General features: G+C 42.3%; 1 protein-coding gene across 1 annotated transcript in view; it reads right to left on the bottom strand.

Moving 5' to 3' along the window:
- Positions 1-212: 212 nt before the first annotated feature.
- Positions 213-14,905, bottom strand: part of ADPRH (ADP-ribosylarginine hydrolase) — a 28,065-nt gene continuing 13,372 nt past the window's right edge. The window contains exons 2-4 of the mRNA XM_029606178.1: positions 12,486-12,832; positions 6,490-6,850; positions 213-932 (exon numbers count right to left, since the gene is read on the bottom strand). Coding sequence (XP_029462038.1) covers positions 545-932; positions 6,490-6,850; positions 12,486-12,798 — 1,062 coding nt within the window. The 5' untranslated portion in view covers positions 12,799-12,832 and the 3' untranslated portion in view covers positions 213-544. The remainder of the gene's footprint in view (positions 933-6,489; positions 6,851-12,485; positions 12,833-14,905) is intronic.

The raw sequence follows: 14,905 nt of genomic DNA on the forward strand, positions 1-14,905 counted from the left end.
AGCATTTCCACTCCTAGTCAACCCAGGGAGCAACGGGGGCCTTCCACAATAGCACTACCTATGTGCCACTGGGCCAGCCCCACAGCACAATGTTCTAACAAAATCTAAGTAAACAATTGTCCTGACAGTTTACATTATTTAAGCATATGAATGTAAGTGAAAATGGTCAGAAAGCCTAACATTATTTTATGTTATAAGAAATAACATTTAAATAAATTGATCATACAGTGATTTCATTTATTAATCACAGGGTACAATACAAATATGCAAAATATTAGTACTTGAACAGTTGTAAAGAAAGCATTGGAACACACAGAAAATACATTAGGCCCGATATTCAGAGATATCTGGCATTCTAAGTTAGCCGGATACAACTTATCTGGCTAACTTACAAGTAAATTTTCAAAGGCCCGCGTGCGCAAATACCAGTGGTTACGCATGTGGCTGGACCCTGCATGTCATGGGCACATTCAGTCTAATTCTGGGCTTCATCTGATCACAGTTTTTAACTTTTGCTTTTTTCTTTTCTTACCTCCAGCTTCTACTAACTAAGCTGATACAAATCTCTCCCTACCTTTTCCAGCCTCTCCCTATACTCCAGATTTCTGAAGTTGGAAGCACTCACTCCCTTAAAGCCATACATGGCTCCCCACCAGCAGGCAGCAATCACTGCCGTGGAATCGCTGTCTCCACCATGGAAGAAAGCACGGTGGGAGAGCTCTACCCAGGAGTCTTCAGCTCCGAGGACAGCATCGTAGGCTATCATCGGAGCATCGTGTCCGCTGCTTCCTCCCCAGCCACTGTAGCTGAGAGATTTGTAGAAGTCATCTCTTTCTTTCACGCCGTACACCTCTGGGAAAGATGCTTGTGTTTTCCCATCCAAAATCCCTCTTGTCTTAAGGTAAGCTTGCCACTGGGTTTCAAAGTATGACCTGCCAAGAAATCAAAACTGCAAATGAATCTATGCTAAATCCCACAAGACAGAAAGGGTGAAATAACATAAGGCATCCTTTATTGCAGTATCAGAACAATGAGAGTAATAGAGGATAATCTGCAGACTATGATAAAGCACAAAGTCTGTACGTATTTTTTATCCGTGGCCCTTGCATCAAATTCAAAGAGAAAATACGCATACACTTTCCTTTTGAACTCCGGAGCAAAGTCCACAGGTAACAGCGGACTTTTGCAGTTGATTTTTGTGTGGGTAGATCTTGTACAGAAAAAAAAATGTGTAGATTTGAAAATACTATTGGGGAGGACAAAGCTGAAAGTCCTTTCTACAGGTTCAATAGCATTTTACCCTCAGAAACTAGGGCTTTTGTTGTTGCTCGAACCAGTCCACAGGTAACATATACGCCAATGGTCAACAAGGCACATACTTTTCCTAGAGAGTAGAGAGGCAATCTGGGACAGAGGTCAGAACAGCATGTACAGTTTCATATAAGCAAAAGCATACGATGGAAATGTTACACGCAGAGAAAGCAGGTGCAATTTCTGCAGGTAATTTTTCTGGGGCCAATAATCAAAGCAAAAGACTGAGCGGGTGCAAACCTCACAGATAAAATTACAATGGAATGGTGATTATTGCCCTCTCTGCATATTATTTTCCAGTTCCACCCAAAAGACCCCAGGAATGCCACCTCTTAATGTCACTAAAACTATGCGCATATGTTTAGCCATATTCGGGATGGAATGCACACAAATCACTACTTAACAATATGTTTGAAAATTGTTCTCCCTAGAGATTAAGTACAGGCAAGCATATCTAACAAGGCAGCTAAAAAAGTGTCCACAACATCCTGTTAAGTCACAGAACAAGAGAAGTGGTCAGATGGCACAAGAAGTCCTCAATACCTTTAACTATCTCATTACAGTACATGTTATTGTGGGTAACTGTTAGCCAGTCATATAGATGCAGTAATGATATTCATTGTTAAACTACTGTAACAGAAGTTGAGGTAACAAAACATAACAAAAAAAAAAAAAAATGCCATACTGGGTCAGACTAAAGGTCCATCAAGCCCAACATCCTGTCTCTGACAGAGGCCAACTCGGTCCATTCTGGATCGGTGAAGGGGGACAGGGACTGAAGGGGGTATGGGATATGAGTGAGTGAGTGAGAAAAAGGATGGCAGCAACAGATGTGAGTGGATCTGCCTTCCCTCCCTCTGCTCCCTCCTCCGCAATCTCTCTTTCCTTTGTTACCCTCATCATCCTTTCCTCTTCTCCCAATCCCCCTTCTTACCCTTCCCTCGCCCTCACATTTCATTTTATTTTACATTTATAGACTGCCTTATTTACAGAAAGTACAGCTCAAAGCAACAAATTACTAAAAATGTAATAACAATATAATACAACATATGATAAACAAGCAAAACTACACTATATAAAAGACAGCATTAAAAAAACAAACAAACCAAAAAACCTCCATACCTCCACTTTCACTATTTATTTACAGAAATGTCTTATCCACCATATTGCCATTTTCTGTCCATGGCGGATTACATGGGGCAGTGCAGAGTTTCAAAACATAAACATAATGCAGAAGTAATTAACAATAATATAATATAAATCTTTAAAAAGGGATCCAGATGTGATCCAGAAATACAGACTGGTGAGCCTGATGTTGGTCCTGTGGCTAATCCTAAAAGTGTGCACTCCAAGGGTTGCTGATTCAATATGATTTACAGGTGGTATATAAAATTTCAATAAATAATCAATCAATCAATCACAGGCAATCCCAGTAGAGGACATAGCTAAGTCTCCATTATCTATTTGATTAATATTCTGCTTTTTGGCTCTTCAAAACAGATTACATTAAGGTACTGTAGGTATTTCCCTTTCCCCAGCCTAACAGGGAGAGTTATCAAACTGCGGAAGGTCCAAAAAATCAGACCGGAAACTGATCCAATATTGCAGTAGCGACCTAGACAAGAGGATCAGTGAACACCAGGAGTTCCTTATTCTGCACAAAACATCATAAAAAGCCCGACTCAGGCCAAGTTTCGCTCTTTGAGCTGCTTCAGGGGCTGACAGAACAAAAGTGACTTTTTATGTTTGATTTTCAGTGCCTTAGCATATAAACCACAGAGGGTTAACTTTGACATGACAGCGTTTTTATGGCCATTCACTTTCATGAAGATATAGTAGTTTTACACTAAGTTAACTTTGTTGTAGTTGAATAACCATTAGTTCATAATGATTTTACAGCTTCACTTTTTTGTTTACTTTAAGTCCCCGTCTACATGTCAGCGAGAGGCTGTTTTCAATTTGGCATGAAAGCGTTTCTTACACTCAGTGCCTCATGTCTCTATTTACAAACGAGTCTGGCCGTACTTTTTAAATTATTCCTCACTTTTTTAAGGTTCTTCGGGTTAGGTTTAATAAACTGCGGCCTTATTTGGTATCCAAATCAGTTGTAGTGTCTAATTTGTAATGGTTATGGGGGGCAATGTTGTGTGAGTGCCTGAACGACTGGTCCCGAGTACCTGCGTTAGGGGAGGCGAACCGGGCTCGTCCCGGTATCGCCGAAAATAACGCGGGATCGGGCGGGAGGCAAGGAGGCAGGGAAGAGAGGAGGGGGGGGGGGCGGGCACAAGTAAGGAGGAGAACCGGGGGACCAATGGCAGCGCGGCAATTTGAACTGCCACGCTGCCATTGGGCAATGACTGAAGACGGGAGCGAGGACAGTCGGGAGCGGGCACTGAGGATTTCGGCAGCGAAGCAAGCGGAGGTGACTTTGCTTCCCTCCCTCCCGCCCTAATGTCGTTCGGCGCTGTTTCGTGTTGTGTTAACAGGACTGTCGCAGTAGGCGGAAACCCGAGCCTTATTTGGTTGTGTATTATGTTGAATTGGGAAGGGCACGTTGGAAGGGGGGGTAATGCTCGTGCAGCTTGGGGTTGCTGCACGGGAAGGCCTAAAGAGCAAGGGGTGGACCGATGCTCAGGCCGCAAGCCTACCCTCGCTGACGACGCGGCGGGGTAGGTGAAGGGGGGGGGGGAGCTCCAAGCTGCTTACCATTGGGCCGCGATGGTAAGTGAAGAATTGACATGCGGCAGAGGAGGTGGAGGTGGGGGAGTTGTTTTGGAACATTGTTAAGTTGGCTCGGGTTAGGTTTAATAAACTGCGGCCTTATTTGGTATCCAAATCAGTTGTAGTGTCTAATTTGTAATGGTTATGGGGGGCAATGTTGTGTGAGTGCCTGAACGACTGGTCCCGAGTACCTGCATTATAGCCCCTGTCTGCATGCTAGTTTTTTTTTCAGAGCAATCCTTTTTAACTCCAGATAGACAATCAAGTGATTCTTTGTTTCAAGTTTTGATTTTGTCTCAGTAAGTGGTTACAATTTGTTATAACATCACTCAATCTTTGTCTTGAAGGTAATTGTTTAAGCATTTTCTAAGAGGCTGAACTGCTATAAATTAGATTGTACTTTACTATAGTTTATTCGATATGTTCCATGTTCCATGTATGTTCCATGTAAACCGCCTTCCCGGCGATAGTTTTCTCTGTTAATTGTGAACCGGAGTGATATGTATTGTATACAGGAACTTCCGGTATATAAAAACCTAAAAATAAATAAATAAATAAATATGGAGACAAACCACCGGCAATACACATAATAGGTATTTCAAAGTTGTTCAATCATATTTTTATACGGGCACGCATGTAGTCCTCTTTTTTTAACTTTCATACAAGGAATGGCATTTGAGCTATTTAGATAACTAGGCTATGTTACAATATAGGTGTCACTCAGTGTTGTCAAGTGTTAATAATTATGTCTGTGGTTTTGATTTTATATAATTTGTATAAAATTTCATTATCTATGTTTGGTGTATATGTTTATTCACATTTATATGTTTTTATTCATATTTATATGTTTCCATATGTGATTATATTTATTTTGTTCTGTCAGCCCCTGAAGCAGCTCAAAGAGCGAAACTCGGCCTGAGTCGGGCTTTTTATGATGTTTTGTGCAGAATAAAGAACTCCTGGTATTCACTGATCCTCTTGAGTTATCAAACTGCGACAGGGCTCTAATACACGTTACACAGCGAATATTGCGCAATACAACTCTATTATGGTGATATCGCATGTTATATGCAATTATTTGCATGGCCCTGCCCAGATTGCCTTCCCTATTACAATAAGCCGCTTTGCATATAATTTACATGCATGAATTTTGTAAATCCATGCAAAGCAGCTCATTAATAGGCAATTCCATGTTAATAATTTATCCCGACTGACTTAGAAAGTGGTCAGCTGCAATAAATTAACCCATCCTGGGAAATTGTTTAATCTAACATTGGTGCCCTAGGACCCAAATGCGGAGGCTCTCGTAAAAGGGCATGCTGAAAAAAAGTGCCACGGCACAAAAGAGAAAGTTGAGCGGGGTCAAAGACGACCTTCTGTTCACCCCGGGGCCGGCACTCGAGGTAGTGCTGACACCCAAAAAGTTAAAGAAAAGATTAAAGTATCTCTTGCAATGATGGCCCCCCTGATCCCATCTGCAATAAATAATAGGTCCCCCCACCCCCCCTTTCCATTAAAATAAGAGCTCCCCCACCCCCAATAGACACAATTGTTGGGGGTATAGTGCCCCCCATACTGGTAAGTGCCATTTTACATGTACTGAGTGGCAAGGTTAAGTCGGCACCATCCAGGCCCAGTGCTGGGGGCACCCCAGGCCCCATCGCAGCTTCCTGGGAAACCTTTTAAGGTTTGGGGGAGTGGGGGGTGGGGGTCGCAAGAGTTCCCACTGAAACTAATTATTTTTTTTGTACATTTGGAGGATGGGGGAGGGGAGGTATTGGGGTGAACAAGGGTCAGTCCTGATCCCTCTCAATTTGTTCTTTTACGGGCACATTTTTTAAGTGGTTGGCCCTTTAAGGCTATGACAGTCCTTTGAGGTTGGGGTCATCATCGCGCCTAAAGGGCCCCTGGCACGTTATTTTGTCCCGCAGTGTTTTGCTGCAAAACAAAACGACGCACCATACAGCTGTAATGTTTTTTTCAGGGGAGGGGCCCAGTATCGCGGCGGCAGCCCCCCTCCCCCACAATAATGGTAATCCTCCCATGATAAAACATCATGGCTTAGTAAATCTCCTTGTCAGTTTGTACCTGAGGCAACAGAGGGTAAAAAAGTCACTGTCCCCAAATTATAGAATTCCAGTTTTGTAGAACTGCTGTAGCTAAACGGTGGCCAACTGCAATCTGTCCCCTTTTTTAATTCCCTCATTTACTCACCATATGCTGAAACCCCTGGGTCTGCTTCTTAAGCAGGTGAGTGAAGCAGGAATCCATCTTGGATACCTCTGGAATTCTAAGTCAGATTTCTATCATTTCAGCAAATTGCCCTTTGCCAGGTTCTTGAGCAGGACCTTGGCACAAACCAAGATATTACATCACAGGGATTGAGCAAGAAACTATTGCCTGGGGCACTCTTCAGAAAACACAGTATATGGAATAGACTATACGTAGAAGTCTTACCAGGATTCCAAATTTTCATCCACATAGTGCTTTGATTTTTTAATGTATTCTTTAGCACTGGGTAACACATCCAGTAATCCCTTCCCCCATTCATGTGGAGGTCTGCGGTTGATGGCATAAGAGGTAAACAGTGCGGAGGCCAGAGATCCGAGGTAGCCCGTTGGGTGATGATGGGTCATACGCCCACTCTCAATGCTCACTTGAATCAAGTCATCTAACTGCTCGAGATGACGAAATCTTAGACCAATACACATTGCTCGCATCGCAGCACCACAGCCTCCTCCATGTTTATTAAATTCAGTAGTCCAGCCATCAGGTATCCCAGGTTGTAACCGTAGTGCATAAACCATGCAGGTATCACCTGTTGAAAGAAAAAGTATATATATATCAAAACCAAGGATGCATGAATGAGTCATTTCAAGCCTAGCCAACCAAAATCAGCTAGACTCAACCCAGTCCTCAGGGACTGCCTGGCTAGTATGGTTTTCTAGAAGCCCCTAATGAATATGCATATAATATATTTGCATCAACAGAAGCAGGGTTTGCAAGTATATCTCAAGCAAATCCTTTAGAAGTTTCCTGAAATCCAGAGTAGCCAGGTGATCCATGAGGACTGGACATCTATAGCAGTACTAAATAGCACTTCCACAGGAGTTAAAATGAAATCTAATGTTTTGTAAGCGCTGTCTAGTTTTCAGTTGTAGATTGGGTCTTGCATTCTTGGCTGAATTTCTGTCTGTCCCAAATGAAGCCTATCATGAAGAAACTTACTAAAGCAGGTGGCCCAATTGAGCCCAAAACACTCCTTAGCTAATTCAAAATCTGGATAAGCAAATTTATTTATTTATTTATTTGATTTGTGAAGTAATAAAAGGTAAAAAAAAAAATATATAAGGCAATACCTTTCTGGGTGGAAAAAACCCAGGTGCCAGCTTACTGAGGCACCTCCAAATTGTCACCTGGGACCTGCTGCTGCTCAAGCTCAAGAAATGCTGAGGCAGACTCAGAACTGAAAAGAAATGCAGGTTGCTGTCATGGCTGACCCAGCAAGAGCTGCCTGTTGCTGATGCAGTAGGCCCGAGAAAAGCTGTTGGTCACTATTGCCAAAGAGCCAGGAAGAGCCGCATGCCACCGCTGTTACAGGAGAACCAGTCTGAAAAGACCAACAAAGGCTGGAGATCCCCCCCACCCCTCCTCCTCGCTGGCCCAGAAGAGAGGAGGGTAAGGCACCCAAAAAGAGGCTAGCAGGAGTGACTGATGGAAGATAGACAACAAAAAAACAAAAAGTTTAAACAGTTATCAAATCTGAACAAAAAAAACCAAAAAAACCCCATGAAAAAACATGTCAAGAAAGGCAAAACAAAAACAAAAAGCTTACAAGGATAAACTATATTGTGCCCTGCTCCTTCTCTCGTCAGTTCCTGAACCAATTGCTCCATAAAACTGTCATTTATTCCATCCAGGAACTTTATCTCTCTAGCATGTCCTGATGATTCACTTACCCAGTCAATATTGGGGTAATTGAAATCTACTATACAGAAACAGTTAATAAGTATTGTGCAACGAACCACACTTATCTCACAACACACGTTGCAAAAGATTTTTTAAACTTTTATGTGCAGAAATTTATCTCACTATGTGGACCATCATACCACCCTTGGTTGATTCAGGCAGTAAGCCATGCTTTCAACCACAATGGGTCACTTTTAATCATCGGTCCGATACAGTCTTTTGAATTGCTTCAATTTTCTACTTTATTTAATTTGCTTTTTTATTCATTTTTTGTCCATTTATAATAAAATGTCTTTTAATGATGTTAGAAGCGGAATTGCCTTACTTGAGCGGAGCGCCGCCGCGCTTCCGAGCTGTTACCTTCACTCACTTGTGCAGAGCGTCACCGCGCTTCCAAACCTCTATTTTCAACACTGCCGTGCTTAGTGGGCAGGGATTTCCGATCAAAGGTGCTCGTGTAACTTAGAGCTTGGGACTACAGGAGCTCTAAGTTACACGAGCACCTTTGATCGGAAATCCCTGCCCACTAAGCACGGCAGTGTTGAAAATAGAGGTTTGGAAGCGCGGTGACGCTCTGCACAAGTGAGTGAAGGTAACAGCTCGGAAGCGCGGCGGCGCTCCGCTCAAGTAAGGCAATTCCGCTTCTAACATCATTAAAAGACATTTTATTATAAATGGACAAAAAATGAATAAAAAAGCAAATTAAATAAAGTAGAAAATTGAAGCAATTCAAAAGACTGTATCGGACCGATGATTAAAAGTGACCCATTGTGGTTGAAAGCGTGGCTTACTGCCTGAATCAACCAAGGGTGGTATGATGGTCCACATAGTGAGATAAATTTCTGCACATAAAAGTTTAAAAAATCTTTTGCAACGGTAATTGAAATCTCCCATTATTACTACACACCAAAATTTGGTTAGCTTCCCTAATTTCTCTTAGCATTTCACTGTCCATCTCACCACCTTGGTCAGGTGGACGGTAGTATACCCCTATCACTGTACTCTTCCCCCGACACACAAGGGTTTTCTATCCATAAAGATTTGATTGAGCATTTAGTCTCATGCAGGATCTTTATCCTGTTGGTCTCTATGCAATCCCAGACAAAGTGCCACAATAGTAATCATCTTTGGATAATTCTCATATGGAGCCAAGAAAATGTATCACAACTTGGAAAGAATCAGATATTTCCATATCATTTTAGGTTTCTGATGCAGCTAAAAACAAGCTGACATCTCCTATAACTCATAACCCTCAATGACACCGAAAATGCACATAAAATCTACAACTCCCAAAACTAAGAAACAGACTACAACTATTAAATACCCAAGAAGTCTTCAATCCAGTAAAGAGACAAAAGTTTTAATTGAATAATCAGCCCATTACAAATGTAATCGAACAGTCTGTTCTTTGTAAATTATAGATTCTCCAATATAACCTGTTTTGACACACTACAATGAATACAAACTGCCTATAATGTAACGTAATATAATGCAATGCTTTTAAATGTGACCTAACTAACCACTATGTAATCTGCCTTGAAATGGCTGACTAGCCACTAAGAGCATGATAAAAATGCAAAATTAAAAATTAAATGAGGTTTATTTTTCATTTGTTGCAAGCTATTCAGCAGCTATGTGCTTAGAAGTCACATAAAAAAATAAGTAAAAAAATCAAGGAAGCTTCTAACAGCCAGAGACTCTGAGAAAAGTACTTGGGTATAATAGTGTTAACACATGCAGAAGCATGGCTGCATTAGCATAAGTTGTATTTTTTTTTTCAGCAGAATGCTTAGTCCTCCTGCTTTGGCAATGTTTGTTACATCATCGTGACCCCAGTAGGGTCAGGCAGCAAGTATTAACCCCCTCTGCCCCTCCCCCAACTATTCCACAGCTTTCATTATCAACCAAGGCCAAAAATGAACCATCAAGAATGTTAATAATAAACGCATAGGCATCAGAAAGGGGGAGACCACAGGGGTGAAGGCCCCCCCCCCCCAAAAAAAATTTGGCCGACTTGATTCCTCCCCCTCCTGCTTTTAAATTGCTGCAGGAGAGGAATCTTAAAAAAAAATAAGAATGCATTGGTGGCAGTGGAACAGTGCTTGTTGTATTGTCCCTTGATTGCCTGCCTGCCCTGGATCTCCTCACTTACTGGAGGAGACAGGAGATTTATAGAGCCTCAGGTGCGTCATTCTTCTTCTCCTCCTCTTCTCCTGCTGGGTCCAAGAGTCATGCTTTGAATGACAACATTCAAAGAGCAATGTTGGGCCCCATTTGGGGAGGAGATGGAGAAGAATGAGGTGACTGAAGCTCTGCAAAGCTCCTGTCTCCTCCTCCTCCTCCTGTGTACTTTCATCAGTGTTTGAAGTTGAGAGAAGCCCAGTGGGCCATGAGCACAACCCATCCCCCTCACGGATGAAGTCAATGGAGGCATGGTAGGCCACGAGCGGAGCCCATCCCACTCATGGCCAAGAAGCATGAATACGAGAGAGGCCCGGGAGACCCGCCTGCAGGTGATGAGGGCAATAAGGCCCGAGTGTGTGTGTGTGTGTGTGTGCAGAATGAGAGCGCACAGGAGGGTTTGTGGTGTGTGATTTGAGCCTGAATAGGGGTATGTGTGACAGAGGGATTTTGTGAGAGTGTGTGTTTGTGTGAGTGAGAGTGAGCCCATGTGAAGAACTGTATATGTGTGTGAGAGAGAGTCTACTTGCAGGGGTGTGTGTGTGTGCAAGAGAGAAAAGAAGTCTGTATGAAAGAGAGAGAGAGAGAGAGAGAGAGAGAGATGGAGCCTGTGTGAGGGTATGTGTGTGTGAGGACAGAGGAAGCCTGTGTAAGGGTGGGTATGTGTGGGAGATAGGGACAGAGAGATCGTGTGTGAGGGTGTGTGTGAGAGAGGGACAAAGAACCTGTATGAGGGGATGTATGTGAGAGAGGGACAGAGGAAGCCTGTGTGAGGGTGTGTGTGAGAGAGCCTATAGAAAAGTGAGTTTATGTGAGAAAGGGACAGAGAGAGCCTTTGTGAGGGGGGGGGGTGTGTGTGTTTGCTTGTGTGAGAAAGAAGGGCAGAGAAAGCCTGTATGAGGGTATTTGTGAGAGAGGAGGATAGAGAGAGCCTGTGTGATAGTGTGTGAGAGAGTGGGACAGGAAGCCTGTGTGAGGGGCTTATGGGACAGGGGTCAAACTCTAGGAGAAGAAGGCTAGGAGGTAGAGAGTATGGAAGGATTAAGCCGAAAGGAGGAGAGGGAAGAGATGATAGAGAGTGCAGGAGTCACAGCCTGAGAGGGCAGAGAGAAAGGGGTCTGGCCAGGGAAGTAGGGACAGGAGTTGTAAGAGACACTCTTACAGTGTACTTCTAGGGGAATTCTGCTCAAAATATTTGACTGCATGTTTCTGTATTACATTTTAGGTTAATTACTCAAAGTCTAAAATATATTGTGTTATTTTGACTAATATAACATTTGCAGAATTTTAAAATTTTGTGCACAGAATTCCTCCAGAAGTTCTCTATAATCTCTTTTCTTCCTATACCCAGATCCCTTACTCTCCTTCCTCCCCAGTCCCAGTGTATGTAAGAGAATGATAGTTGGGGGTGGATTTGAAGGCAATTTGCATGGCTCCCTCCCAACCAAAAAGATGTTCCGTTGTCCCTAATCATTGTTTAGTCTCAAACTTGTGAGCACTAGCACCAATCGTAAAATCTGTGTCAATTCAAACCATTTTTCTGCAGGAATTTTGGAAAACAAATTATTAAAGAAAAGATCTACCAGAATAGCAGCGGTGCAAGAAAGCAGTGATTTAACAAACCATTATTTTGTTTACAAAGAGGCAGCGACAGTCAGAAAATGAAATGGTTGTGAAGCAAGAGCTGAAGCTTGGCTGGCAGCGTCATGCACTCTCAAGTTTCATGCTTATGCTAATTCAGCCACCTGTCTATAAAGCAAGAACAAGGCCTTGGAGTCACTAAAGAGTTCCGTTATTCCCCAGTGCAGTCAGATCTGGAAGGAAGGCACAGTGAGCAGGGTAGAAACGGAGTGGGTGGGTATTGCATTGTACTGCAGTTCTATCCCTGTTCCAGCACGGAGGGGAGGGGAAAGAACAAGGTGCTTATCAGCACAGAGAGGCCATAAAGCTATGCTTCGTTAGCAAACAGGTCCAGTTCTTAATGAAAGAACATAGGAAAAGTGCAGGTGGAGAAGTAAGCCTGATGTCTGATTAGGTTAAGGATCGTCGCATTACACTTTAATAGGTATCAGGAAACCCTTCAGAGGAAGAGGAACAGCTTGATCAGGCATTAAAATTCAATGTTCCTCCTACTCGTTCCATTTTGGTCAGATTTCAGTGTGGCGCTCTACTCTTCCGGCTACCTAATCTGTCCAGTTCCCTTCTTTCCTCCCTCCCATGTTTCTTAGGACATGAAAAAAAAAAATGTAAATCTGCCTCCCCACCCCCCCTGAGTAGAAAGTATTATTTCTTGAAAGAATTACCAGCAGATCGGCCATTCATGTCATCCATACATTCTTTGTAGTTATGTGCTATGAGAGAATACAGATTTGGGAGACTGAGCTCTTTCCCAGCATTGATCAATGCCTCCGCTGTAGCCAAGTGCATAACTGTATCATCGCTGACTCGCCAGCCCTTTATGTCTATGTTCTCCACTCCTCCCAGTTTAGCCAGCTGCTTGTGAATGTCCTCGCCATTTCTGTTGAACTCCCAAGAGCGATTTTTGAAGCCAAGAGCATCTCCAGCTGCACTTAGCACCATGGCCGCCACGTACTTCTCAATCAGGCCTGAACACATGATGATGATGATGCTGAGGGATTCCTGTTGAAACCTGCAGAGAAAACAAACAATTTGAAAATGAGCCATTGGTTATATCGCAGAGTCACTTTCCATATCATACGAGAAGATAAAATAAAAAAAAAAACATAAGAAATGTTGTACTGGGTCAGACCAAGGTCTATCGAGCCCAGCATCCTGTTTCCAACAGTGGCCAATCCAGGTCACAAGTACCAGGCAGATCCCAAAAAGCAGATCTATTTCTTGCTCCTCACTGCCAGGGATAAGCAGTGGCTTTCTAATTCTGCCTGGCTAATAATTGTTTACAGATTTTTCTTCCAGGAGTTTGTCTGAACATCTTAAACCCCGCTATGCTAGTCACCTTGACCATTTTTTCTGGCAACAGATTCCTCAGCTTGATTGTGTGCTGAGTGTTAAAGTACTTTCTATGATCTGTTTTAAATCTTCTGATTGTTTGTTCATGGAGTATTCTCTTGTCTTAGTATTATTCGAAAGGGTAAATAATCATCCATTATTTACCTCATTCATGATTTTATAAACCTCTATCATATCCCCTCTTTTCCAAACTGAAAAGCACTAACCTGTTGACCCTTCCTTCATAAGGGAACCATTCCATCCCTTAATCATTTTGTTGCTCTTCTCTGTATCTTTTCTAATTCTGCTATATCTTTTTAGAGAACTGCAAACAATACTCAAGATGCAGTCACACCATGACTCGGTACATCTGCAATATGATATTCTCCATTCCTATCCAAAACAACCCTAAATTCTATTGTGTGTTTCTTCTAACCACCACATCCTGAGCTGAGTATTTCAAAGTACTGACCACAAGGACTCTCAGGTCGTTTTCCTGGGTGGCGAATCCTAATACGGAACACAGTGTTGTGTGCCTGTAGTTGGGATTATTTTTCCCTATGAGCATCACTTTATACCTTTCCACATTAAATTTATTCTGCCATTCATATGCCCAGTCTCCCAATTTCATAAGATCCTTCTGCAATTCCTTACAAGCCGCTGTTGTTTTAACAACTTTGAATAATTTGTGTCGTCATCTGCAACTCTGATCACCTCTCTCATTGCTCCCTTTTCCAGATCAAATGAATGTCTGCTGACATTCCAAAAGCTCTTATATCAACCCCCCCTCCACACACTCACGCACCTTTCATGTTATTCACTGGGTCAAACAAGTGCCAGAGGCCCACAGTCAGTAGCAACCTGTAGCTATGTCTCCTTGCCACACAGTCCCAGAGCAAGAGAAGTAGTACTGCACATGGAAGGGAATAGGAACAGATAGCATGTGCTCACTCTTTGGATCAAATATATATTTATCTTTATTAAAAAAAAGTATGAACCTTCTGGTGCACAAGGTCCTACGTGATTTACAACCAAATATATACAATATTAAAATGGAACATCAATAACATAAAAGCTCCCAAAACACCAGTAACATAAAATACTCAAAAGACAACAATCAAAATGCCAAAAATCGACAGCACAGCTGAATACTGACATATGTTGTAACTTAACCATATACTAAATCTGAATAGATACGTTTTCAACTCTGACTTAAAGCATTTAGAATATGTCTCAAGCTATAAATTGTTAGGCAAGGTGTTCCATAGCTCTGAAGCAGCAACACAAAATGCCTTCTCTCGCATCTCATGTAATCAAGCCAAATTATGAGAAAGAATGTCACGCAGCCCTCCATGAAGAGACTGCAAATTACAAGTGGGAAGATAAATCCTCAGTAGTGCATTAGCCCACGGAAAGGAATCAGATTGCAAAATACTGTGTTATTACTGCGACTTTAAGTTGAACTCACCACTGAACTGGGAACCAATGTAGATTATACAAAACTGGGGTAATGAGTTCCCTCATGCGAGTGTCAGGGATAAAATGAGCTGTTACATTTTGTGAACAGGCAGGAAGGTCTAGGTATACAACATTGCAATAACCAAGCAAAGGCAAATCAAGTGCCTGAACTACAGACTGAAACTGACTGGCTAAGCAAAGGGAGAGATACATGAGCCTAAGACTATTATATAGAGAGAGAAAATTCAGAAAGTGTTTGAAAACTTGTCTTTTTTTCCAAGCATTTGATCTTTGG

This window comes from Rhinatrema bivittatum, chromosome 6, assembly GCF_901001135.1.
Source record: "Rhinatrema bivittatum chromosome 6, aRhiBiv1.1, whole genome shotgun sequence".
NCBI lineage: Eukaryota > Metazoa > Chordata > Amphibia > Gymnophiona > Rhinatrematidae > Rhinatrema > Rhinatrema bivittatum.